This window comes from Aulonocara stuartgranti, assembly GCF_965226115.1.
Source record: "Aulonocara stuartgranti genome assembly, chromosome: 6".
NCBI classification, from domain to species: Eukaryota; Metazoa; Chordata; class Actinopteri; order Cichliformes; family Cichlidae; genus Aulonocara; species Aulonocara stuartgranti.
Window position 1 is genome coordinate 29,571,026 of NC_138944.1, and position 26,123 is coordinate 29,597,148.

Genomic DNA, 26,123 nt, shown 5'->3' on the forward strand with positions numbered 1-26,123 from the left:
CTGGTGTGGTGGGTGGTGGTGGTGGTGGTGGTGGTGGTGGTGGTGGTGGGGGGGGGGGGGGGGGGTACAAGCAAAGATAAGATGGCTATACAAAGCAAACATGGAGTTAAATTTCACTTCATATTTTCAGTATAAGCCGTTCAGAATGACTCAGATTAAACGGCACAATTTGGCTTATGATGAAATTATCTGTAAGTTGTTATTAGTTTTACTGATAAGTCTGTAAAATTACCCCACAAATATGAAGCACAGCCAAGCTTTGCTATATAAATAACTTCCAGAGTTATTTAGGAAATAAGGATAATGGTGTCAGACACAGAAAGCGGCAAATCCTCAGATCTGTGAAGAGGGAACCAGAAGCATTGTTTGCTATTTGTCTTTATTACTTAAAATGGCATACATTATTTTTTTAAAAAAGCAACAAAAACCTGAAAAGTGCTACACTGATTTTGCACTGAAGTCCTCCAGCCTGCCTACAAAAGGCCGTTGGTTCATTTCTTTATAACTAAATAGACGTGAATCCACTTACACTCGCAGGTATTAGGTAGAGTTTAACAGTCAAAGGGTAATCCGGAGCGTAAGGGTGTGTTTTTGTTGTGATTTTGTGTAAGTGTGTGTGTGACATCTCTTCCTATCCAACTGTATTCAACCACAGACTGTATATAAAAGATTGAAACAGCCTTGGGGTGTGAAAAATGAAGCCGCCGGTGAGGTGAATTAAACCTGGATTCTTTCTAATGGTCAGCAGCATTGCCGGGCAGCAGGCCTGTATGAGAAAATGACTGCAGTGCTCATGGATGTATGACCTCAGGATCTGAACTGGTTCATGGTCTCAGTTGCCGTTTTCAGATCTTGCTGTCTACAGCGTGGTGTTCATTTGATAAATGATGGTCCCGTTTGTAGTAAAATAGGCGATATGATTTAGGGCGGGCAAACCTTGAGATTGACAAGTCGCTATCGTAGAGACAGGACCTATCATTTAAAGGTCATAGTGAAAAGATGACAGGAAATAGGTCTTTAATCAGTAATGAAATCTGCTCAGTCAGTCTCATTTGACTAATCGTTTCAGCGATTGGTCACTGGATAAGAAAGGTGAGTCACTGCAGGCTGACCGATAAGTGTCAGCAACGCAGCCCCGGTCCTGATATGGCGTCAGTGGTACAGCGGCTGCACGTATTCCGGTGGAAAGACCCCCACCCGGCCTCGGCAGCGACCCCTCCAGCTCAAGGAGCTCGAGCAGTCCAGCAGGTCGATGATGTCACCGCGCAGGAAGTGGAGGTGGGCGGTGTGAGGGGGGGTGTAGTCGCAGAGGGCGTGAGCCAGCCGAGGCTTCTGCACAAAGACGGAGCCAAAACGGGGAAGTCAGACAGACAGGTGCGTGTTTAACAGAAGCACGAGTCGTTTATGAGAAACAGAGACGCGTCGAGGTGGTGTGTCATACCTCCACAACTGGTTTCAGCAGACGCGATGATGTATTTCCCTCCGGGTGAGAGGGGTTAGAGTAGAGACGGCCCGAGGGGATGGACTCCTGAGAGGTGCTTTTGTAAGGGTTAGGATAGGGGTTACGCGCCAAGTGCGACAACAGCTGAGGGGATGAGGGAGGATCTTTGAGGCAGACCACCTTCTCCACAGCAATGCTGTGAGTTCTGTAGAAATCCACCAACTGGTTGAGGGAACAGAACGACTCCTCCCAGATGCAGTACTGACCGCCGCCCTCCAGGACGCGGAAATGCTCCACCCTGTCGCCATAGCTGCAAGATAAGAGTGGTGAACATGGAAAACGAGAGAGCTGATGAGAAGGAAGACAAGCATGTGCGTCCTCATTCTTTGTTCGGGAACTCCCTCAGTCACACCACCAACTAAAATCACACTCCATCATTTTCAAATGTCTTTGTGTGAGCAGCCACATTAACCTGCACAGAGCAACCGTGAAAGGTGAGGCCATGAAATGACTAGGCAAGCTGTTATTAACACTATTTCACTATTTCATCAGGAAGATTCAAACATAGACCCCATAATTTAGTCAAAAACAATTATTTTTCAAATGTTATTATTTGTATTTGTTTTATAACGTGTCCCATCACAGTCACTGGGGTACTTTTATCTCGACTTAAAAGACGCACAACACTCGGATCTATTGCCTGCTGACTGCCCAATAAGAGTTCTGATGGACGTCATGCACTGGGTTAAACTTCAACTGTGATTCAAACAGCACAGCAATGCAACCATGGCAACTTTCAAACCCAGGAAACCCTCGATTAAAAACATGGCTCAGCATAATTCCTACCATATATAAACATATGACCTTTACACTTATAAATCTCCACATAAATGACAATAAAGATGATGATGAGTTTGTGTTGAAAGCGGTAGTGATGATGATCACGATGATGATGAACATGAGGAGAAAGATGATTAATATTCCTGATGCTTCTTATCATGACTGTTGCTCATTAACTTAAATTTCTTTCTTTCTTCCCGCTTTCTCTTTCTCTCGAACTCTGTTTAAGAAAACTGGCGTACACACATGCAGCACCTCTTGTCACACACTACACGTCATAGTCATTCACCTTTCCCAGTATCTACCTGTCCTGATATCTTAACCAACCTCTCCCTCTCTTTCTATTTTTCTTTGGTCTGTGCTGTTTGGCTGTTTTTTCCTAATATGTCCTGTTCTATTCTTAGTTTAGTATTAACAACAGAAATTGTTAAAGGAAAAGATGGATTAATCAAACAACAAAGACTTGTGTAAAATTATTTTTGCAGCTGAACATTAATATATAATGAAAAAAAATATAATACATATTTCAACCCTCCTTCTCTCTCTTGCTGGGAAACACACTGTGTTTTCTCAGGTCGACTTCACGGATTACAAAGAAGGGTAAGTACTTTATTTAGGGAACACATTTCCATCTCCACTATGAAACCTTATTACATTTGAACTGTAGCTTTGACCAACACACTCTCACTGCACATAATCTCTTTTGTTGTGTTATCTGTTTTGTGGGGAGTAACTGCCTTTGTGACGTTTTAGATGTGTAATCATTGACAGACTGAGATATCTTTTCAGTTTCAACCATGCACCTTATACTACATATACTACTGCATTTCTGTTGTGTGTAACTTAGATGTCAGACCCGCCCCCCGCCAACACACACACACACAATGCCGTTCAGCTATCTTAGTGAGGACCTTCATTGACATAATGCTTTCCCTGGCCCCTTACCCTAACCCTAACCATTAAAAATGAATGCCTAACCCTTACCCTAAACCTAACCATAACCTAATTGTAACCCTGACACTAAAACCACATTTTGAGCCTCAAAAATGCCTTTAAATGTCTTCACATTTGTGAGGACCGGGTTGTGTGTCCTCACAAGTGACTGTTGGTTCTCACAAGTATAGTAGAATGCAGCTTTGGGTCCTCACAAAGATAGCTAGACAGGAACACACACAGACACACACACACATGCAGATAACTAAGTCTTAATTAGACTATGCAATGGAAACAATGGATTTACTGTTGTGATGATCTTACACAGGCATAACTGATAAATTTAGGGACCTTTCAGCAAAATGTTTTGTGAAATGAAAAAAAAGGTAATCTATTATTTTTAGTTTTATGAGATGTTCCTGGAACTGTTTAACCAACAACAACAAATAGTTTCAAAAGTTTTTGCTATGAGGAGTTTTTCACTGACAGGAGCAAGAGGCCCATTTTGACATGATGTTGCAGGATAGGCACAGGTGTGATTTATTTAATATTGATTATGGCACTTTTGTACATGGATAGTACAGTACCAAGATCCTGGTACAAAACACGATGGGACCGTCCATTCTCTTCCACTTAGCCAATTCAGGGTCGCAGTCGTGGCTGGAGCCTATCCCAGCGTTCGTGGGGCGAGAGGAAGGGTACGGCCTGGACAGGTTGCTAACACATATTGAGACAGGCAACCATTCACACATACAGCTGATTTAGAATCACCGATTAACCCGACGACTGTGGGAGGAAGCCACACCTGCAGAGAACCCACTCAGACACTGAGCATGCAAAATCCACACAGAAGGCCTTGGACTAGAGTTAAACCCAGGATCTGCCTGCTGTGAGGAAATGGTGCTAACCACCACACCGCTGTCCCACTCCCAAATATTATTATCATATTTATGAATAGTGTTTATGAGAAACGCGCCCAAGCTGAAATGTTTTTAACATGTGTCTCAGCAGTGCAGATAACGGATTTCCCCGTTAACAGCTCCATCTGCTGGGAATCCGAACTCTCACTCAGCGCGTGTTACAGAATGATAACAAGCCTACAGACAGTTCTGTAAGGGTCAGAGGTCAGGGGTGTCAAACATGCGGCAAAAGTTTTGGAAAATGTGGACATTTCAAAGTTAATAAATTCTGAACGTTCAACTGTATTTTTTAGGGGTGCAACGATACACAAAATTCACGGTTCGGTTCGGTTCGATACTTTGGTGTCACGGTTCGATATTTTTTCGATACAAAAAAATGTTCATGCATTTTTAATTTGTCATTTATTAAAATTATAAATATATATTTTAACTCAAAAGTACAGTTTTTAAATTTAACCCTAACCCTTGTGCGTGTTTTTTATTTTGACAGCGAAGGCGCACCTGCGGACCACTTATGTGCAGCCCTGGTTATTTAGCTCGTCATATTGCAGCCACAGAAATTATTTTGTCCATGAAACCATAAAGCTGCACTTTCTTTTTGCCTTAGGCGATCGTGGCGATCGTGGCTCAAGAGTTGGGAGTTCGCCTTGTAATCGGAAGGTTGCCGGTTCGAGCCCCGGCTTGGACAGTCTCGGTCGTTGTGTCCTTGGGCAAGACACTTCACCCGTTGCCTACTGGTGGTGGTCAGAGGGCCCGGTGGCGCCAGTGTCCGGCAGCCTCGCCTCTGTCAGTGCGCCCCAGGGTGGCTGTGGCTACAATGTAGCTTGCCATCACCAGTGTGTGAATGGGTGGATGACAGGTTGTGTAAAGCGCTTTGGGGTCCTTAGGGGACTAGAAAAGCGCTATACAAATACAGGCCATTTACCATTTACAGTCTGATTTGTCATAACGTCTCCGTTTTGTGGTAAGCTTTTCTTTGGCTGTCACTTCTTCACCCTGACCTGTCTTGTTTGGCTCAGCAGAACTGAAATGCTTTTACACACACACTCACATAACGCTCAGCGATTCTCTGCGCGATCAACCTCTCACATGTTTAAGCTGCGGGAGATTTCACTTGTCATGTTTGCATAGTAAGCTAACGATTAATAAGACGATGTCAGAGGAATTGGTGCACAAATTATCATCACTCACAGATCAGTGCTGTCGCTCTCTATACACAGTTCGCACGATTGCAAAGTGAAAGCAAAAAAACAAGCGCAAATTCAAACGCGATTTCAATATGTCACATATTGACAGTGGCTCACCGATGCCAATGACATAATTACCCAGCTACATTTCTGAAAGAATGCAAAAGCATTGACATATATTTTTCCTTCCTACAATAGCCCGACGGGCAGGGAAGAGAAAGATTTTGGTACCCCGACTGAAAAAATCGCTAACCCCAGGATGTCAGGCTAGCGATATTGCAAGCCCTGTATCTGATTGAGGAATCACTCATCTTTGGAAAAGAGAGTTTATTACAGAGAAATGTCTCTTTCCAAAATAAAAGCTATACTATCCGCTTCTTCTGGGCTATATTCTCAGCAGCATAAGGAGAATCATGTGCTAACAGCTGTCTAAATGACTCGGCTAAAGTTAGTAGCATGCTTGTTGTTTTTGTCTTTGCACTAGGATGATGTCGGCGTAAATGTGCAGTCATATTCGTTGTGTTCCCACTAGTGCTTTCAGGTTAATCTCGTTGAAATGACCTTAACACCACAACACGCAAATCTCCGTTAACGAGCTACCGCCGATCGCTCCTCCGTGCATGGGGCTAGACGGCTAACACGTTAACGAGCTAACTGCGCTAACACACTAGTTCCCACCCATGTAATTGAGCATTGCATGGCACATCCAACATACTGTTTTACTTTAGTCCATGACTGCTTACCTTCAGGGTCATACGTCACATGAAAACCAAAATAATTCCAAACGCCAGATCTGAATGAGGGTGGGGGAGGTGCCCTGCACTCTTCCTTCTGACTATGCTGTCTGTGTGGAGCACTCAGTGGATCTGCGCTCGACAGTGCAGCCTAGGCAGAGTAGTCGAACGCAGATTCACTGAGCGCTCCACACAGACAGCATCGTCAGAAGGAAAGTTGATAAAATAAATTACAAATGTTGTATTGTTCATACATATGCGTACCGAACCGAAAGCACTGTATCGAACGGTTCAATATCGATATGAATATCCTAGTATTTTTGTTTGTTTTAGCTTCTTTACTGTCAAAGACACAACCAATGGGCTGTTATCCACCAGTAACAGATAAACCATTAACTGCAAGGAAATGTCCTTTTTTTATTGTTAATATTCAGTTTAAAAACAGGAAAAATCCCTTCATAATCCCTGTTTACAAAATAAGTTTCTTTTTACAAATGAATAATGCTACACTCAATTCACAGATGATTTCTGTCACAGCAAATAAACGAAGTCCTTCATTTCTTTATTTCCTTTACAGTTTGAGCCCAATGACCCTGCTGACAGTTTTTTTTTTTTAAATTTACTACAGCAGTATTTCTTTGTAATGATAAAAAGCAGAAGTATTGTTTCTGAAGACATCTCTGGCAATCAAACTGTAGTTTACCTTCTTTACATTGAAAATCTTTTAAATGAGTTACTGTGCGTTAGCTTTACCGCTCCAACCCACTTAAGATGAAACTGAGCGTATGTGGCCCATGTTGTAAAACTCCTGGTTTGTCCTGGAATGTATTGTAATGTGTTTTCCATGATAATAAAAACAAGACTGGGCACAGACTACACAGCCATTCTTCGTGAATCTTTATCGCCCTCTGCTGATCGACTTTAGCATCACATTGTTTTGTTTCTGTACACCTCTCATCTCTCGTAAACCTCGCAGGTAGACAGATGTTACGCCTTAAAATGTTAACATGAGCACATTGTGTACGTGCCCGTCTGTGGCATGTGTCCATTACATAATGTACCTGTGTTTAATTAAAGACTGTCTGTTGTTACGCAATGGCCCGATTATTGAACACATTCAATTTACCCTTAGTGATTAAATGTGTCCCACGTCACTTTGGTGACCCAGATTGCACCGCCCCCTCCTCCTCCTCTCTGTGCTCTGTCTGTGCTGCTGTGATATTTTTAGTTCAACCGGTTCTCATAAAGCAATTTAAATAGTCTGGCTCTCCTATGTGCCGACCCTGACACACGCTCAGAGACACGTGGACGCTTTAATGTGCTCATTTAGTCAGTGGGATGGAAAACAAACATCCAACAGCACACTTAATACCGCAGGGACACGCTGCAAGGATGTGTGCGTGGGGGAGTGTGTGTGTTTCACGCAGCATGTGTGGTTTGAGTTCAGCCCCAGCTTTGAACAGTCGTTGATCATAAAGATGGAGTTTGATATAACCGGTGGATGAATGGGTTATTTAAGCAGGACAGCAGAGTGAGCCCATGAGAAATGAACATGGAAATGGACAGATTTAAGCACATGGACAGATTTAAGCACATTCTTTCATCCCGACTGAAGCTGACGTTCTTGTTTTTGTGTGTGTTTGTGGTGCATTCACTGACCTAACAGAGAGGGAAAACTCTCCCGGAGCTGATTCACTCTCCCTCACCAGGAACACTCCAGTGTCCTGCCAACGCAGACGCTGTTCAGCCTCAAGTCTTGACACCGGTCCTGCAAACCACCTACCAGAGCACACAACAGCACACACTTCTCACACACTTCTCTTGGCATTTAAAAGACAATTAAAGCAGTATTCAAATCAGTTATGTAAGGCAGTGTTTCCCCCATTAGCTCACAAAAGGAATAAAGCACAAATGATGACATCCTAAATTGTTGCTTTTTTATCTTTAGGCCTCTAAAACTCCTTAAAATGATACAATCCAATCACAAGAAAACAGTCTGACTACACACTGAAGCCTGATAAGAGTTACTCATGCAGCACAAGTGGACAAAATAGTTCTTTTTACAGGTGTGGAAGGAGGGAAATGTAGTTCCCGGGCACGTAGCCACGCTTCCCCTGGATCTCTGCTGTCACCCAGCAAGAATCCTCCTCCATTTCTGTCACCTATAACACACATGCACACGCACAATTACTCTGCGTCGACATACAAAACAAAACATTTCTCAACGCATTAAAAGACCTACTTACCTTGATGATATCACCTTTGTGAAAACTGATCTCGTCTGCTTCTGACGCTGCAAAAGAGAAAAGAGCCACAGCCTCCATCCCAGACAGAAAGAGTGCAGCGGAGGAGCCTCGGCAACAGTTTCACTTCATGAATGGAGAGATACTACAGCTGAGTAGAGGACAGCACGGGGTGATGACATAATCACTGTGTGTGTGTGTGTGTGTGCGTAGTGGCTGATATTCTGCTCTTAAGTTAATGAGCAGAGTTTTTCTGCGTCCCTTTCTGCATACATGTGACAGAGTTAGAGCGTGAACACGTGGAGATGGCGACCGCCTTTTTCCATTCCCAGCTTCTCTGCCTACACACTTTAAACTCTGGGGCTTTATTAAAGCATGTCCACCAGGGAAACCAGCGACAGTGGGAGGCTCACACTTTGAAGCAATGGAAAAGGACCTGAAGTAGACTGCAATGCTAAAAGATCAGGACAGGAGGTAACAAAGTGGCTCCAGCGGATTTGGTTACTCGCGCTTTTGACAGGGAAATGCGTGTTTTGAAACCTGAGCCTAAAGATTGCCTGTGTGCGTTTAAGCACAACAAAATAACATCTACGCAGTCAGAGGATGCAGCGGAGGACGCCTTCACAGATTCCCTTAGTGACTGATAAAAAAAAGCAATAAAATAACACGCTTTTTTTTTTACAAAATTTGCATTTATTTAGAGGATTTTGATGTGAATAAACTTCAGTTGAGCTTTTAGATCCCACTTATGTGAGTGGCCACTGTGACATCATTCAGTGGCAGGTTGGACAATGCAAAGAAAGTGTTTGGCAACTCTTTTGCTTCACATCAACTCTGGGATTGTCTATATTTAGCTCATATTCTCATTTAAAATGGTGCACGAACAGCAAACAAATGCTGACAATTTACTGCGACACATTGCTATAGCTATATGTTTTAAATGTGGCTGGGGTCCTTATAGGATGTTGGGTCTTTTCTTTTAATTAATTACATGAAATATGATCAAAAGGTTTGTAAGTACAGGTGTAAAAATGCTGTCACTGTGCCTTTATGCTTCTCTCCTCCTGAGGGCTGGATCTCCTCCACTGCGAGCCTTCAACTTGAATTTTGTTGCGGAAGAGAGGACAAAGTCGCAGGGAGCCAAATCTGCTTTTTCATTGAGCTGTGTGTAATTTGGAGTGAACGTCTGAGTCATAGCTGAGATCCAGGATTGATCCTGTACATTCAAGCTGGGAGCGATGCATAGCAGCGGCACTGTGAGTGGTGTAAAGGTGCAGGTGACAGTGGGCACATTTAAATCAGTGGAGTGGAGTCACAAAACTTTTTGATTACAACTCAACTGCTGCATTACAATTACCCAGGTGAAAGAAGTAAACAAGCAAACAAATAAAAAACCACAATTAGCGTGCTCCTCTTGGATTCAACGAATTTGAATATTGCAACAACATGAAGAGAAATGTAACTTGATTTATTCGTGTGTGCGTTAGTAGCAGTCCACTATGACCTCTTGCCCTGGTTGTGTGTTTGAATGCGTGTGAGAGGTGCTCGCAGTTAGTATGTCCTGCAGTAGTGAGAGGGGCGAGTTATGCACGTGGTCACTGCTTCTACTGAGGATCTCCAGCCTGTCGTCCAAACCCAGAGAGCCCAACGCTTCACACACGCTTACGCGCTCGCAATGACTCACAGCGCTCGCTCCTTCCTCACTGTGGTCTTCAAAGCTGGTGGCATTGAGTGCATTTAAATCTCTCTCAGCATTAGCCTCAGTCCTTACACCCAGTATCTTTCTGATCTCTTGTGCCCAACCTGCTCTGGGCAGCTCACAGGACACTCTGGCAACTGTTGCCGTGGCATCAGATACATCTGGGTCCCCTTGCGATGCCGGACAAACTGTCACTCTGAGTGTTATCAGCAGTCTACAGGCCTTTAAAGCTACAGGCCTATCGCAGTCGACCAGACCGCTCAGCAATGCAGAGATGACTCCCTGCTCAACCAGACTCTTCAACACGTCGACTAAATCTGACTCCGCGTCCTGTGCGCGCGTGTCTCCGTGTGTGTGAAGTGTGTAGGCTCGGTCAGGCATCACAGCGTATGCGTGTGGTTGGGCCGGACGTGCGTCCGAGCCCTTCGTGTAACTCCCGTGCCCCAAAAAGGCTTTGTCCAGCAGCAACTCCGCCAGCTCCAGCGTGTGAACTTTGACCTCCCAGTCCAGATCGGCACAGCCTCGTGAGAGGACGGAGCGTACAGACTGCATGAGGAGAGAGCAGGAGGGGGAGGCAGGCGACGACGGGGGCGTGTGTGACGTATGTGAAGAGAACCAGGCGATGAAGAACTTTACAACAGCCCTCCTGGCAAACCCTTCTGTGTCCTGGGAGAGAATCTCAAGCAGCCGGGTCACGATTTCAGTCTGGAGATAGACGGGACATCGAGTTAGCAAAACCGGGCAAGTTCAAATCAAACTACAGATGAACTATTATCATTTAAATCTGATATCTGTTCTGAGCCCCACTATCTCTATCTTGAGTGTTGCTGTTATTCCACAGAACAAAACAAAAAGTGGAAAAATTCTTCCCTAATGCAATTGATGCTTTGAACAGAAGCTGGAGGCGTTTTCAGCTCAGGCTGTCTACTATTAGGAATGTCCACAGTTCGACGCCCAGCTCATCTAATGTCGCAGTGTCTTGAGGCACAACAATAAACGCCAAATCCTACTGCATCTCTGCTCTGTTGCCCTCTCAGAATAAGCCTTTTACTTCTACTAAACACAGCGTGTTATTGCCTTTGCTACAAAAATACCTCCTTCCAGCTGAACAGTTGACTCAAACAACGGCAGGTTCACACAGAGCACATGTGGCAGCTGTGAAAGAGTCTGGATAGACCACGGCAAAAATTATATAATTATTGCTGATGCAAGATCATCTGTGAAAACAACGGGGCACCACTGGTGAACCTGCCAGTTCAGGTGTTTTCTTACTAATGCCTGTGCCAATCTGTGACCACAGGCTCCACTGAAGGATGCTGGGTACTTGTGCCACCCTCATGGAGTCTTCTTCTGACAGCTTGGTGATAAAGCCTGCTGGAGGACACTGTGCTGGCCACACTGTGTGATCTTCTTGTTGCCTCTTCAGTGCACATGTTGTCACTTTTATTTGCACCAAAGCAGGTGAAATAAACCAGTTTGTTATAAAAATACATGCTACATATATAATATCGGTGTTAAGATTCTAATATTTACTGTTTTTGAGTATTCACATGTGTCTTTATCCTCCTGTCATGCATGCACGTTCATGTACACATTCCTCGGTCCTATTTCGACAGGTTTGCCTTTACTTCTTCTCACCTGCTCCTGTGTGGGTGCTGCCCCCTCCTGCCAGCTGTGCATCACTGTCTGTGCCAGTGCTTTGATCGCGCTGGCTCTCACATAACTCTCTGGATCCTGCAGAGCCTCCCTGAGGAGAGGAGTGGTACAGCAGCAGCCACCCAGCAGGGCCTCAGAGGCATCGCACGCCTGCTCAGCTGGCGCCCGGCAGACACGCATCGCTCCCAGGTGCCCCAGAAACTCCATCGTTGAGTCTCTTACCTCCCAGCGCATGTCACACGCACGCTTCTTCACCACCTGGACGAGATCTAACAGACACAAACAATGTGATTTGTTGTGCAGATCTATTGCACAGGCTTTATGAGCTACAGGGAAGATGCTAACGCTGTGATTTACCGTGTCTGAGCTGGTCTGTTATAAAGGAGACGTCTGTGCAAACACTCATCCACTTTACCAAGGCTTGGTAGGACTTATGTAGCACCTGAAAGACAAAGACGCATTCATCTTATCACGATGTTCAGTCCAAAAAACATTTTTGTTCCCCTCAACCTGCCTTTTAAAATCTTGAACCTTTCTCTATCTCATTAGTTCTTGTCCATTCAAAAATAAAAAGCAGAAACTTGTGCTTTTTACATGACTCTATGACAATTACAGAAAATTGTGTAAAGAAGATTTTTGATGCTTGAAAGTGAGCAAAAGAAATTTAACTTTGACCTGTGTAAAAACAGGTTGAGATACTCAGGTTACTGACGCCATCTGCTGGATGGTTTGGGACTCTTGGTTCCAAATAATGAAAGAAGTGACAGTCCTTCAACGTACAGTGATACTCTCAGACAACAGTGTGTTACGACCACAGTCTGGGGAGAGATATTCCTGGCTTTGTGCGCTATGGAAAAACTTGACTAACTCCAACTTTAACCACATCCATCACCTTTACAACGAACTAGAAATGAAACTCTAAGATAGATCTTCCACAGGTCAGGATATTGACCCAACCCAGTGTAATGGGATGAGAGCCAGGGTGCATCCATATTAGAGCAAACACAGTGAAACAGACTCACGTTTTAATTCACACCTACAGCCAGTTTAGGTGTGAATCAAAGCAGCTGTACAAATCTCTGATAGTTGTGATCATCTTGCATCTGTGAACAAAAACACGCACAAACTTACAGTGGGATCAGAATCAGGATCGTCCAGATACTGTATCAGAAGTGTGAGCACGTCAGTCAGCTTGCCATTTGCTCCTGAAACACAAACAGACACGTAAATTAACTCAGCGTGTTCCTTTAACATTTGTTTTTCCCACATATGCCATATACTACTTTTGTTTTGTAGAAGTATCTTACAGAATTTTTAAAAACTCATCACTTTACTTTTCTTACTTTTTTTCATTGATTGTACTCAATTGTATTTTTGTATTTCCTTCATATATCTGTACTTGAGCTGAGGTGATGCAAAACTTTCCCCGTTGTGGGATCAATAAAGTCTTATCTTATCTTATCTTAATATATGCACTAAAGGTCTTTATATCCTCCATAAAGAGAATGGTTGTTTTCAGTATTCCCTTTTAGTTCCATTCATGTAATATGGATTCTAACTCTAATGACAGCTTCACCTGGGCTGTTACTGACAGCTGTCAGAGCCTCTAGAGCACATTTCTGAACTTTCCCACTGCCAATGACATTCCTGAAAACTTCACTACAGCCAGCGGACGAGGAGGACGAGTCGCCGCTGCAGATCCTCAGTAGCGACAGAATTCCAGACACGATTAAATCCGGAGCGCAGGGGAGGCAGTCAGGATCCTGAGGGAGAGAGGCAGATTATAAGCCTTTCCATGCGTTAGAAACAAAGCTAACACCTTATAACATGGCCTGCGACTAAGGGCGTGTTACTTCTATCATTCAGATTTTATCAGAAATTACAATGTAATTATGTTTACATGCATCTACTTAAGTGTACAGTACAGGAAAGAATTATTATTATACCTGTTATCCCCTTATTCTAGTGTGCCTGCCTTTAATTGTGTGTATGTAAATATAATTACATTGTAATTACAAATAAATAACCTAAAAAGCCTGCTTTATTACAGAGGAATTAAAAATTATAGTGTTAACCGAAAAAGATCCAATATTTACTTAGCCACTCTCTCCTGTCCTTACACTCACCATGTGTGCAATCTGAGGTGTGTTTGTTAGACACACACTGATCATGGAGATGCAGGAGGTTTTGCTTTTCAGCTGCTCAGTCATGGCAAACCGATGCATGTCTCCTATAGGCCCAGATCTCATGTTACTCCATAACATAAATGCAAGATAACACAGATTTTTCTCAAGAGTGTACGTCTTTGTGGGTCACCTGCAGTGTTTGTGCCTAGTCGGTTCTGGCCAGATATGATGTCGAGGGGTAGCAGCAGTAATCTCACAGACTGAGCTGTGTGGACACGGTCACTGCACATAAAACCAGAAGAAGAAGAAGAAGAAGAAAAGTTTGCAGACAAGACACTAGACTGACAAATCCTCATGGCTTTTTAACAGAAAACCCAACCTCTACAGACTTTTGTGTACAGAGTTTGTGTTGGCTGAACAAGCTGTGCTTACTGATGGCTGCCGCGGAGAAAAGCAGCTGCAGCATGGACGAGGTCAGCAGGTTTCCTGACGTTCAACATGAAAGTTAAAAGACGGGTCATGCGCTGGTCTGGGACGCGGCTGTAGGAGCAAGCACAGCAAGAGTCTATAAACTAAACCAGAAAGAGGCTGAACAGCAGCACAGTCACTAATGTATACTTAAAAACAACCACTAAGTAAATGCTGTGAATGATGGCTGACCATTACACTGTCCTGTTGTATTGCATAGATCAACAGAACAAAGCCATTGATGCTATATCTATTAGCAGATTTGCATATTCAGCCAGGAAGCTCCACTGTCCTCACCATCCTCTTAAAGTCACTACTTAAAATCTAAATAATCTCTAGTAGAGACAAAAAAGGACAGACAACTCTATAAAGCTACACTCTAGTGTGTTTTATGAGGGGTTTACCTGCATGCAGCTAGAATGACATCCATCAGAGGCAGTGTGAGTTCACTACAGTCTGCTGCCACCATTTCCTCCAGAGAAGCTGTGACTGTCTGCAGCAGCTTGTCATGCAGAGGAGGCTTGGTCTGGCCCAGGAGCAGAGCCAGCAATCGGAGGGTCTGCTGACACTGATGAAGCTGTGCGCTTCCCTTGGGAACCCCCAGCGCCCTCTTGAGGTACTCTGAGATTGCATCGACAACAGCGGTGCAATCTTGGTTTATTTCCATGGGCTCGGCTGGGTTTTCTACAACTGCCTTGGACACGCTTGTGTTCTGCTCATCTTCCTTCTTATTGGTGCCATTACATCCTATAGATGAGACAGGCTGACAGAACAGCAGGACGTGGGCGAGCATTTGATTGGCAGCTGAGGCAACAAATAGGCTTGTGTCTGTCTGGAGTTGCAGAAGCGGCTCAATGAAATCTAAAAAAAACCAAACAAAGATAATACATATATATGAGGATGCGCAGTGGCGTGTCCAGCAGGGTCGCCTGGGGGGGCACAGGCCACCCCCCCCAACCAGACTGGCCACCCCAGGTGCCACCCCGAAGCTAAAACAATAAAATTTTATGAAATATCAAATGTACGATTATGGTTTCACAGTGAAGCTCAGATATCCGAGGGTAAGTGAATGCAGCACCGGCTTCTGCACTATGAGCATCATGTTAGCAAAGGTAGAAGAGCCAAGCACAAAAGACGGCACCGCAGAAAACAAAAAAAAAATTTTTCCGCGAAAGATTAACAAGTTAACATAGCCATCGGACATTTGCATGGTGGGCTGATGACTTGTTTTTTTTTGTAACGGCATGAACAATGAAAGTGGTGGATTGGCCAGATGCTGGCCGATGTGTAAAAATAACTCAGTTGTTTGGTGGTGGCTATGGCGGAGCTTCCACAGAGGCAACAGGTGGATGAGGGAAGGTGAGGCAGGAGGAGAGACCCGAGGCGGCCGCCGGTCCGAGTGTCAGGTGAACTGAACTTCAGGTAAGAAGTTATGACCTGCAGTCTATCTGGGTCAGATATAAACCAAGTTTAGGTGGAGTTTATTTTCGTTATGCTGACTTTTTACAGTCAGTTACAATACCTCGTACTGCGTGAGCTAGAATGACGAGTTTCTATACAGCTGTTCGGTTGCTATGATGTTACTGATAGTGAACTTTATTTTATTCATAAGGTTAGTTAGTAGAGTTGCCAACAGCTCCTTAAAAAATGGAATGGTCCCTCATTCAGAGAAAATATTACACGTTTCGTATTGAGCTGAGAAGAGACGCAGTTTGTCCCGAACTTCAGCTAGGATGGAAAAAGACACAAAGCTGGAGTTATTCTGTCTTTACAGCTGCCTCTTCTATTGCTACTTCAATCGTGAAACTGATCAATGATCAGCTGATCGGCTCTCTTGTTTGTTTATCGCCCACTTTGCGCCAGAAACAGGAAACCAGCGGATGTCGCGCTAAACAACAGCAGCACGTTTAAGCTTGATCAGCTGTTGTTAGAATTTATTTAATATTAATTTCTAGTATCAGCTGATGTTTGCTGGAGCCACAGCTGTAAAGCTGCTGGTCATGATGTCGGTTTGGATATGTGGTGAGAGGGAAACATGAAGATGAAACCAGGAGACGTCCTTACTGGATCATCAGAGCTGTGATGGAGAAACAGGTTTACCTTTTAGGTGACATGAATGAGTTGAAGGGAAGTTATGAACTGTTTCTGAGAGACAAATAACATCAGGATCCTTTTCTACGTAGCTGACAGCTGGTAACTGTGCAGGGGCAGGTCTAGGAAAGTGTTGCCAGGGGGCCAGGTAGGGCATTAACAGGGAGAGGGGGGCACAAAGAAATACTTTTCTTTTTTATTCTCAATTCAAATATCTAGCTTTTATTAAATAATTATCTGAATCTTGCGAACAAAGTTTTTATCTGACGTAAAATGCATAGAAATCATACATATACCAAAAAGACTGTACATCACTGTCACAACAGCATTTGTTTTCATTCAAAGTCTTTATGGCTTTAATACCTGGTGGGCCGGTCTCTAGTCAAAATGCCCAATTTTTTGTCCCAGTCCAGCCCTGCAGGTTAATACTGGCAGTGTCACCATGCCAGCTGACTGTATTTCATCATCAACCAGTGTATATCTTTATTTTAAAGGGCGACCGTGGCTCAGGGGGTTGGGTAACGTATCTGTAACCGGAAGGTCGCCGGTTCGATCCCCGAGCTCTCTGTCCTGGTCACCAGTGAGTGAATGAATAGTGGCATTGTAAAGCGCTTTGGGTGCCTTGAAAAGCGCTATATAAATCCAATCCATTATTATTATTTATACATCAATATTACCAAAGTTTACCATAAGGCAGCATAGAAAGTATTTACTTGCTTTCAGGTTTTATTCAAATGTTAGTCTTTTCATTTGTTTCCCCACTTTTTTCCTGTTTCAAAATCAAACACCAGTTTGTGAGAAGATTATCTTCTTTTTTTTAACAGGCATTGGTTTTGCATTGGCATTGGCTAATTTGCCAATTGTATGTTAAAAATGTTCGTATTTTAATATTCAAAAATGTTTTTGCCCAAAACATATGTGCACTACATGTCAGTAAAAATACTATGCAAATATTGATGTCCTTGAATACTGAGTAAACACTGACTGATTGTATCTCTTCTACTTTATCAACGCAGTATCTAAAAACTTTGCACCGTAGTGGTTAAAATCTCATTCTAATAAGAGTTAAAAGCGCATTCGGTTATTAGGTTTACAGGGTTATTGAATTATGGTTAATGGTTGGTAGAATTGTTTTTAACAATATCTGCCAATTATATCTGCCACCCTTCTCCAAATCTGTGCCCCTACCTGGCCCCCCCCAAAAAAAATTTCTAGACACGCCACTGAGGATGCGTCAGAATTACAACAATATAATACCTATAGCACAGTGCCTCTCGCCCTATGGCAGCTGGGAAAGATCCAGCCCCCAGTGACCCTGAATTTGATATGCAAGAGCAAACAAATGAAAGGATGAACAGAAATAGCATATTAACCTTAACACTAATGATCCCCCTCTCATGAATCGATGCACAAAACTCACCTGCTTGTCTAAAGAAGCTAAGACCATTTGGATGCTGCAGTGTGGTCCTTAAGCCCTGGATCCAGCCAATCCGTATGCAGGGATCCTCCCAGAGCCCTAACTCCTGCCAGTGCTGACAGCTAAAGACAAGATCCAGTACTAAGGACTCCTGCAAGAGAGAGAGGGAGGCACAATAATAGAGCAGATAAGTACTGGAATATTTTGTAACAGTTTACTAAATGCAACAGGCGTCAGAAGCTCTACCTTAAGAACTATGAAGTCATCCTCAGCAGCAGCCAATAAGCCGATGAGTCTGAGAGTGAAGGAGAGGACACCTGGGGCTGAAGCCGTGTCATGAATCACAGCAGATATGAACTCAAGCAGACACGGACAGGCCTCCAGCAGAGACTCCCCTTCAAAGAGTGAAAGAAAAGAAAAACAATGATACAGATTTACACAGGATCACTTTTTTATGTGCACCATAAAGAGAAATGATAAAGGTATAAAAGACATGAAAAAGGAACATTTTAAATTTTAATTTATCTTTATTAATGCAATATAACATATATATATATATCATAAGTATCTTTGAGTTTTGGGATCTTTTACAAAGTGTAAATGTTATCTGCAAATATCGGTGATATAATCTGAGTAATAATCACCTACAAATACAGTGATTCGCTGCATGGTATTAAGTTTAGATCAGTTCTCTGGAAAATGAGGGCTCTTTAAAACACACCTTTCAGCTTTTCATGTATTTTGAAGCTGTTTTTTCGAAGAACTGGAATGTAAATGTGCTTGTCTCTGTCTCAGCTTGTGTCGTTTAAATATGCTATAAGCCATAAATGAAGCAGAAGTGACAGTCAACACAAAAAAGACAGTCATCGCATGTTTGTTTCATTTTCAAAATATCTGTTATTCAACCCAGGGTAGAGGGTTACATACTGAACTTAAAGAAAAGAAATAAAGTATCGATTAGATGGTATCGATACTTTTAATAATATAATTTTTGAATCGATCCTCCTATTAGAAAGATAGTGGGAGAGGAGGAAGAATGAAGACACTATCCTGTTAGGGTCAGTACTACTAACCAGCCTCGGTGAGCGCTGTGAACCAGTCCAGCAGTTTCTCCAGAATGGTGTCATCGGGCAGCGAGCTCCCTGAGGCCGCCAGCACCTCACAGACCCGGGGCAGCAGTGACACACACTCTCTGTCCATGGTGCTAAGGTGTGCGTGTTAATAACCGCAGTTGCTAGCTTAGGTCTTTACAACTAGGAGTTATATAACGTCTACACATTCTCTAACCACTCATGTCAATGTAAATGTGACCTCTAGCTAAATTGTGCAGTACAGACCAAACTGAAGCAGCTACTTTAAACACACAAAGTCGTTGGTTTTTGTACTTTACTAAACGAACGTCTCGCGGGAAACAGTTTCGGATCTACCGGTGTGTCGTTTCCTTTTCCGTGCTTCTGGGCGGGTCTCACGCCCCTGCGCTCTTCGCTGATCTCTAAACATCACTGTGGGGGGGAAAATTACCACCAGTAGCTGTTGTACTTCCGGTCCCTATGCTTTACAGCTTTACTGCTTCTGCGCAGCCTTTCCACGCGCCTTTGAGGAGGTTCCGGTGTCGCGTTTCCGTCACGTCGTCCATTTTCACGGATCCGCACATGGTGCTACACCGGCTGAGAACCGCCAGCCTTTTCGTTTTCGGGATTTTTGCTCCGCTGTAGACAAAAGTCCGTGTCGTAGTTCTGTTAAATGAAAGAAACGGTGGATATGGTGGACGACCCCGAGTATGAAGAGGAGGAGCCTTCCTTCAGCGACCCGGAGGACTACGTGGACGATGTCGACGACGACGGTAAGCAGTCACAGAAAAAACGCCGGCTTTCCGGCCTGCTGTTAGCAGTTAGCTAAGAGCTCAATGGTGGGGATGTTTTAGATGCTACAAAGCTAGCTAGCTTGCCTCTCTGCTCACCGGCACGTAGTAATAGTGAATAGTTAACAATGAACATGAGCTGGATGCATAAGCGTAATTACCAGGAATACAACAGCGACACCACCCTTTTTCTCCAAAAAAAAACTCCAACATAACGTTATCACAGTGTACTTAACGCCCGTTACAGCCTCACCCAGACCCCACACTGGGGCCTGTGCGATGCGATCTGAAAAACCGAAACATGATTTTAGCTAGTAAAGCCGTTAAGGCGCATTATTTTCTCTGTGCTGTTTGCCTATATAAAGTAGTTTGAATGGGGCAGCTGGTTGTAGCTCAGTGGTAATCCTAACCCAGGTCTGAGGGGCGTTTGCTCAGTAGAGCTTTTCAATTGTGCAAGTTTTGCAGTTGTGGTAAAATGACTCATCAGATACACGTGTTTTGTCTGTAGTAGTCACAATATAATTATTTATGTATATAGAAACTTTGGGGGTAAATTTACAACAAAATTAGTACCATTTAATATTAATATGCAAGCTTAAGTTAAACAGAGACTCAAATGAAATAGCTTCTGTGAAGCTAAACACGCCAGCATAGCGGTTCTTTATCCTCATCAAAATGATGTATATTAAGCAGTGAGTGTAAAGGAGATGTACTATTGAATCAGCTTTATTATGATGTGATTATATGTTGTCTACTTATAAATCATGAAGCGTAAACCTACACATCTCTAATGGAAATTTAAACAAAAGAATTATGTCTTTTTCAACGATGCAGTCTTCCCTACCAGTAACTGAAGTGGTGGCTATAAAGTTTAGATTGGTTTTTGTATATGAAAAGAAGGTCGTCATTAAAATGAGATAAGAACCCCAACCCCACACAGTCCGATGAGCTTGTTCATCACCCCTGACCCTCCTCCTTCACTTTTCAGAGCTTCTTGATGACATCCTGAGGGAAAAACCCCAGGAGGCAGACGGCATAGACTCGGTGGTGGTGGTGGACAACGTCCCTCAGGTGGGCCCGGAGCGTTTGGAAAAGCTCAAGAACGTCATACACAAGATCTTCTCCAAGTTTGGCAAGATCACGACCGAGTTTTACCCAGATGCAGATGGCATGACCAAAGGGTAAGACCACAGATGTTTTCTTTTGTGCATCTGTTTTGATTCAAGGTGGATTTCTGGATTTGAAGCAGAGAGTTTATGTTTTATTTTTTAGTAATTGTTTTTTTCTCCTCGTTACAGTTACATCTTCCTGGAGTATGCTTCTCCTACTCAAGCCCTCGAAGCAGTCAAGAACGCAGATGGATACAAACTCGACAAGCAACACACGTTTAGGGTCAACCTCTTCACTGACTTTGACAAGTGAGTATGGAGTACCACCCAGTAAATGCATTGTCCAGGTATTGCTTGCCAGACTTGGAATACAAGTAAATAATCGCCCCTTTGTTTTTGTTTTGTTTTTTAGATACATGAACATCAGTGATGAATGGGAAGCTCCAGCAAAGCAGCCTTTCAAAGACTTTGTAAGTGTTACCTTAACTTTTCAGTCATAAGACTTAGAATTTGTTTGACAAAAATAGCTTCATGTCAGCACTTTCATTATTAAGTTGACCTTTATAAATCAACAGGACAGTCTCTATCCTGAAATCCTGCAAGCGACAATTACTTTGTCTGTGTTTTCAGGGGAATATGCGCCATTGGATCGAGGACCCAGATTGCCGTGACCAGTACAGTGTGATCTATGAAGCTGGAGAGAGGACTGCCATTTTCTCCAACGACGCTAAAGAGCCAATCACAGTTGAAGAGAGAGCAGTGAGTTTTTAATTACTCACACAGAGTTGGTGGGAAATGCAGGGCTTGTATCGAACATGATTGGTCAGTAGTCACTGGTTTGGAGAGTTCTGATGTTTTTCCTGCTTTGATGCAGCGCTGGACAGAGACGTACGTCCGATGGTCTCCTAAAGGTACCTACCTGGCTACGTTCCACCAGCGGGGAATCGCACTGTGGGGCGGCGAGAAGTTCAAACAGATTCAGAGGTTCAGTCATCAGGGTGTGTCCCTCATTGACTTCTCACCATGTGAAAGGTAATAAAAAGTCGATTTTTTTTTTAAAATCCAAAAAAGCACATTATAGTGCACAGAGTATCCTGTTCTAGTATTTATTTATTTCCTGTAAATAAGGCAACGTCACCTAAATCCTGTGGGTTGTTGCACCATGACCTGGGGACAGCAAAGGATGATTAATGTGCAGATAAAGCACTCTAAAGAGGTGCCGAGTTGGCCTGTGAGCCACTGTCTGATTTTAATGTGTGGTTGTGTTGGCTTCCAGGTATGTGGTGACCTTCAGTCCACTGATGGACACCAAGGAGGACCCACAGGCCATCATCATCTGGGACATTCTGACCGGACAGAAGAAGAGAGGCTTCCACTGCGAGAGTTCTGCACATTGGCCTATTTTTAAGTCAGTATTATGCTTTCTCTCTTTTAAATCTAATTTAAGTCAAATTTGCAGAGTCCTTGCAGAGTTTGGATGCGTCTTCTAATTTTACATGTTTGTTGTCAGATGGAGTCATGATGGGAAGTTCTTTGCAAGGATGACACCAGACACACTGAGCATCTATGAAACTCCGGTAAGTAGGCCTGAAAACAGTCTAGATGTGTTTAAATGAAATGTGCAAATGATATTAAAGGTTTATGTTTTGTTTTCTTCTTGTAGTCTATGGGCTTACTGGACAAGAAGAGTCTCAAGATTACTGGGATAAAGTAAGAGTCCTTCATACTCTCATGCTTTAAAAAGCAACGGCATTTTGTATAGAGGTATTAATGTTTGTGCATCTTCAGGGACTTCTCGTGGTCTCCTGGTGACAACATCATAGCGTTCTGGGTACCCGAGGACAAAGACATCCCAGCCAGGGTGACTCTGATGCAGATGCCCTCCCGTCAGGAGATCCGCGTTCGCAATCTCTTCAATGTCGTCGACTGTAAACTGCACTGGCAGAGAAACGGGGATTATCTGTGTGTGAAAGTTGACAGGACTCCCAAAGGAACACAGGTACTCATAGAAAGAGGACAAACCGCTTATATGTCACAGATTTCTTTTAAAAAAAACAAGAAATAATAAGTTGACTTTTTTTGCCTTCTCAGGGTGTCGTTACCAACTTTGAAATCTTCCGCATGAGAGAGAAGCAGGTTCCTGTCGATGTGGTGGAGATGAAGGGTAAGGCATGTATTTGTACAAACACAGAAATGAGCTGCAAGTAATTCTAATTTCCACAGAAAGGAAGTTAATCTGTTTCCCTTCGTGTTGTTTTCCTTATAGAAAGCATCATAGCGTTTGCATGGGAGCCCAATGGCAGTAAGTTTGCTGTCCTCCACGGCGAGTCGCCAAGAATCAACGCCTCCTTCTATCATGTCAAAAACAACGGCAAGATTGAGCTCATAAGTGAGTAGAAGGACAGGCATGCAATGTTATAGCAGAGCGTTGTTGCTTCTAATGTGTCCACTAAACTGAATGTGACACTTTTCCTTTCACAGAGATGTTTGACAAGCAGCAGGCCAACAGTATCTTCTGGAGCCCCCAGGGACAGTTTATGGTGCTGGCTGGGCTCAGGAGGTAGGTTTTATCGGAGAGTGTGTGTGTGTGTGTGTGTGTGAGATGAATATAAGAAGCCACTGATGACAAACTAAACATTTTTTCTGACACCTCGTATGAGAGCTAAGCTCCTGATTCTAACGCTAATCTGAGGCTTGTTTCATTGGTATCTGTAGAGATGAGTGTCTTTGTACATGGATGTAACCGCTTTGCCTCTCCTTTGCAGTATGAACGGAGCTCTCGCCTTTGTAGACACGTCAGACTGCACCATGATGAACATAGCAGAGCATTACATGGCCTCTGACGTGGAGTGGGATCCAACGGGTCGCTACGTCGTCACCTCCGTCTCGTGGTGGAGCCACAAGGTGCGTAGCACTCCACAGGCCTCGCCAGTCCTTTGCAGATGAGAGGAAATGCAGTCTGGTCTTTTTCTGTCATCCATTCACTTCGTTTTTCTCCACCTTTACGTGCGTGCTAGGTGGACAATGCGTACTGGCTGTGGACGTTCCAGGGCCGGCTCCTCCAGAAGAACAACAAGGATCGGTTCTGTCAGCTGCTCTGGAGACCAAGACCTCCAACCCTGCTCAGCACAGAACAGATAAAGGTACAGTTTCTTCTCTATACTGTGTGTGTGTGTTGTTGAGTGTGTGGAGCCAGTGATGACAAACATAATTTTTCTGACACCTCGTATGAGAGCTGCACCGTGGCTCCTGATTCTAGCTCTAATCTGAGGCTCCCAGCTACACCACATTATACATGTGTCCACCATGTACTGCGATGATGCGTTTGTGAAGCCATCTGTCACGTTAACATGCTGTCATATACACTCATCTGTTCTCTTGCAGATGATCAAAAAGGATCTGAAGAAATACTCAAAGATCTTTGAGCAGAAGGATCGTCTGAGCCAGTCCAAGGCTTCTAAGGTTTGACCTGTTTATATTTATATTTTAACTTATCTTTGGGAGAGTTTGTTGGAAATGCTTTTCCCAATTTTTCATGTGCTGTCCCCCACCTCTTCCATCAGCATTGGATAGGCCCCTTTTTATTGTCCTGTTAATTTGCAAGTTAATCATCTCCTGTATCTCTTTAAAGAAATTTAAAGCGTTTTGCTAACTTTTATATTGACTCTATAGTATAATTCACTGAGGCTGCTAACACTTTACATGCTTTCATGGTAATACAAGCTGTGTGTTCACACTGAAATGTAAGCTTTGTGGGTTATGATGCTGAACTCTGCTCTGTGTGAGTAGGATCTGGTGGACAAGCGGAGGGCAATGATGGAAGACTACCGACGGTACAGGGAGGAGGCGCTGAAGATTTATCAAGAACAGAAGAGCATTCGCCTCGAGCTCAGAGGAGGTGGGACCTCTCACTGTTATCTCACTCACTGTTAACTTGCCTTTGAGGCTTTTTCTTAAGAGTGCTGAAATTTTTGTGTCATGTAGGAGTGGGCACAGATGAGCTGGACAGCAATGTGGACGACTGGGAGGAAGAGACCATTGAGTTTTTTATCAACGAAGAAATCATTCCCATTGGAGATCTGTAGTCCCCTACGCAGGTAACACACTGCACAGGTTGTTGTGGAGTCTTGTCAGCTATTTGTCTTGCACCCTTTGATTTCACTGTGGAGATGTGTTCATATTTTAAACATCCGGCTATAAAACTTTACATTAGTCCACATAATGCGGCTGCATATAAATTAGGGGATGCATGTTGTCTTCAGTTTTAATCTGAAGTGGCGAACAGAAAAATTAATGCCATTCCCGCATGCTCATACAGTCAGCAGCATCTTCATCACCCCCCCTTTTGCTCACAGTCTCACTCTGCATTTCCGCTCTTGTCTTCCCCTTCAGTCCATCCGTTTTTGTGTGGAAGGAGGAGAGAGGAGCTACGTCATTGATTGGAGAAGGACGACGACCACGCTGTGAATCTTGGGGCTTCATCTCAGGCCGCAACGTTCAACTCATCATCAAAGTGCGCCTTACGGATCAGCAGCTTCATCGAGAGACAAAAGAGAATACTTTGTATTGCCTAATTTCTCTTTGTCTCTCAGCATCATCTTCCCCATTTTTTTTTTCCTCTGTGGACTTTGATATTCAGCAAAACTGCCTCCTACTCTGTTCATTAGTTGGAGTCTCAGTGTCTAATCTCAAACTCCATCCTGTTTTGGACCTTCCTCAACCCCCCCTGGGGATTTATTTTGAACTAGCCTCACCATGCTAGTCTGTTGTTACAGGGCAGCACAGAGTGCCATACCATTCAGGGGTGGAGGTGTTGTGAATAAACAAGTAGCCTTGTTAATAAATGTGCTGATGTGGCGCTATAGTGGCCTGTATCCTCCTCCTTTCAGACTAGGCTTTCACACAGGGAGGGGGCGCGCAGTGGGAAAACCTTTAAATAAACAAACAGAATACCACCTGACTCTGTCTCACGGTTTGGTTATTATTAGAGTGAGTCCATTCAAATATGGATTGGTCACATGATTGCATGTGATATCAGAAAATTAACCTGCATGAGTCTGGAGCAGTGTTTACACAGTAAATATGCTAAAACTGCTGCGGGCTTGATAAAATAATTCAAAGATGTACATGGCCGTTGTCGTTCACTGATGTCTAATAAAATATTACTGCGTACCCTGATCATACTAATTAGGGCATGTGGATTATTGATAATCTGGATTATTGGTAAAGATGCTAAGATTAAAATTGTAATTGTTTATTATATTTCTGTATCTGATTCTTTGCTGTTTCACCTTATAATTCCTGAGGGGAGGGGGCGGGGTATAGGCCAGCTTGTCATCAAATCACATCAGGATATAAAAGCTGTTCTTACTCACATGCAGCACCCTCCAGGAGACAC

General features: G+C 43.5%; 3 protein-coding genes across 3 annotated transcripts; 1 reads left to right on the plus strand and 2 right to left on the minus strand.

Annotated features, from left to right (window-relative positions):
- Positions 1-36: 36 nt before the first annotated feature.
- On the minus strand, positions 37-8,624 carry LOC309709158 (GRB2-related adapter protein-like). The gene is made up of 5 exons (XM_082537657.1): positions 8,302-8,624; positions 8,120-8,217; positions 7,715-7,834; positions 1,442-1,751; positions 37-1,332 (listed from the first exon to the last, which is right to left on the minus strand). Exons 1-5 carry the CDS (start codon positions 8,377-8,379, stop codon positions 1,153-1,155), a joined length of 786 nt encoding a protein of 261 aa, XP_082393783.1. The 5' UTR covers positions 8,380-8,624; the 3' UTR covers positions 37-1,152.
- Positions 8,625-8,982: 358 nt separating this feature from the next.
- Positions 8,983-19,250, minus strand: brat1 (BRCA1-associated ATM activator 1). Its single transcript, XM_082537651.1, has 12 exons — positions 18,829-19,250; positions 18,002-18,150; positions 17,759-17,906; positions 14,652-15,108; positions 14,212-14,319; positions 13,970-14,061; positions 13,780-13,883; positions 13,230-13,416; positions 12,785-12,858; positions 12,011-12,095; positions 11,636-11,922; positions 8,983-10,702 (listed from the first exon to the last, which is right to left on the minus strand). The coding sequence occupies exons 1-12, from the start codon at positions 18,953-18,955 to the stop codon at positions 9,782-9,784; spliced, it is 2,739 nt and encodes a 912-aa protein (XP_082393777.1). The 5' UTR covers positions 18,956-19,250; the 3' UTR covers positions 8,983-9,781.
- A 137-nt stretch (positions 19,251-19,387) lies between these two features.
- Positions 19,388-25,685, plus strand: eif3ba (eukaryotic translation initiation factor 3, subunit Ba). Its single transcript, XM_082537653.1, has 19 exons — positions 19,388-19,598; positions 20,605-20,797; positions 20,915-21,034; positions 21,138-21,195; positions 21,356-21,484; positions 21,600-21,757; positions 22,002-22,133; positions 22,236-22,302; positions 22,389-22,435; positions 22,514-22,724; positions 22,817-22,889; positions 22,992-23,114; positions 23,207-23,285; positions 23,491-23,629; positions 23,743-23,868; positions 24,110-24,187; positions 24,515-24,623; positions 24,710-24,822; positions 25,118-25,685. The coding sequence occupies exons 1-18, from the start codon at positions 19,499-19,501 to the stop codon at positions 24,808-24,810; spliced, it is 2,043 nt and encodes a 680-aa protein (XP_082393779.1). The 5' UTR covers positions 19,388-19,498; the 3' UTR covers positions 24,811-24,822; positions 25,118-25,685.
- The last annotated feature ends 438 nt before the right edge of the window (positions 25,686-26,123 follow it).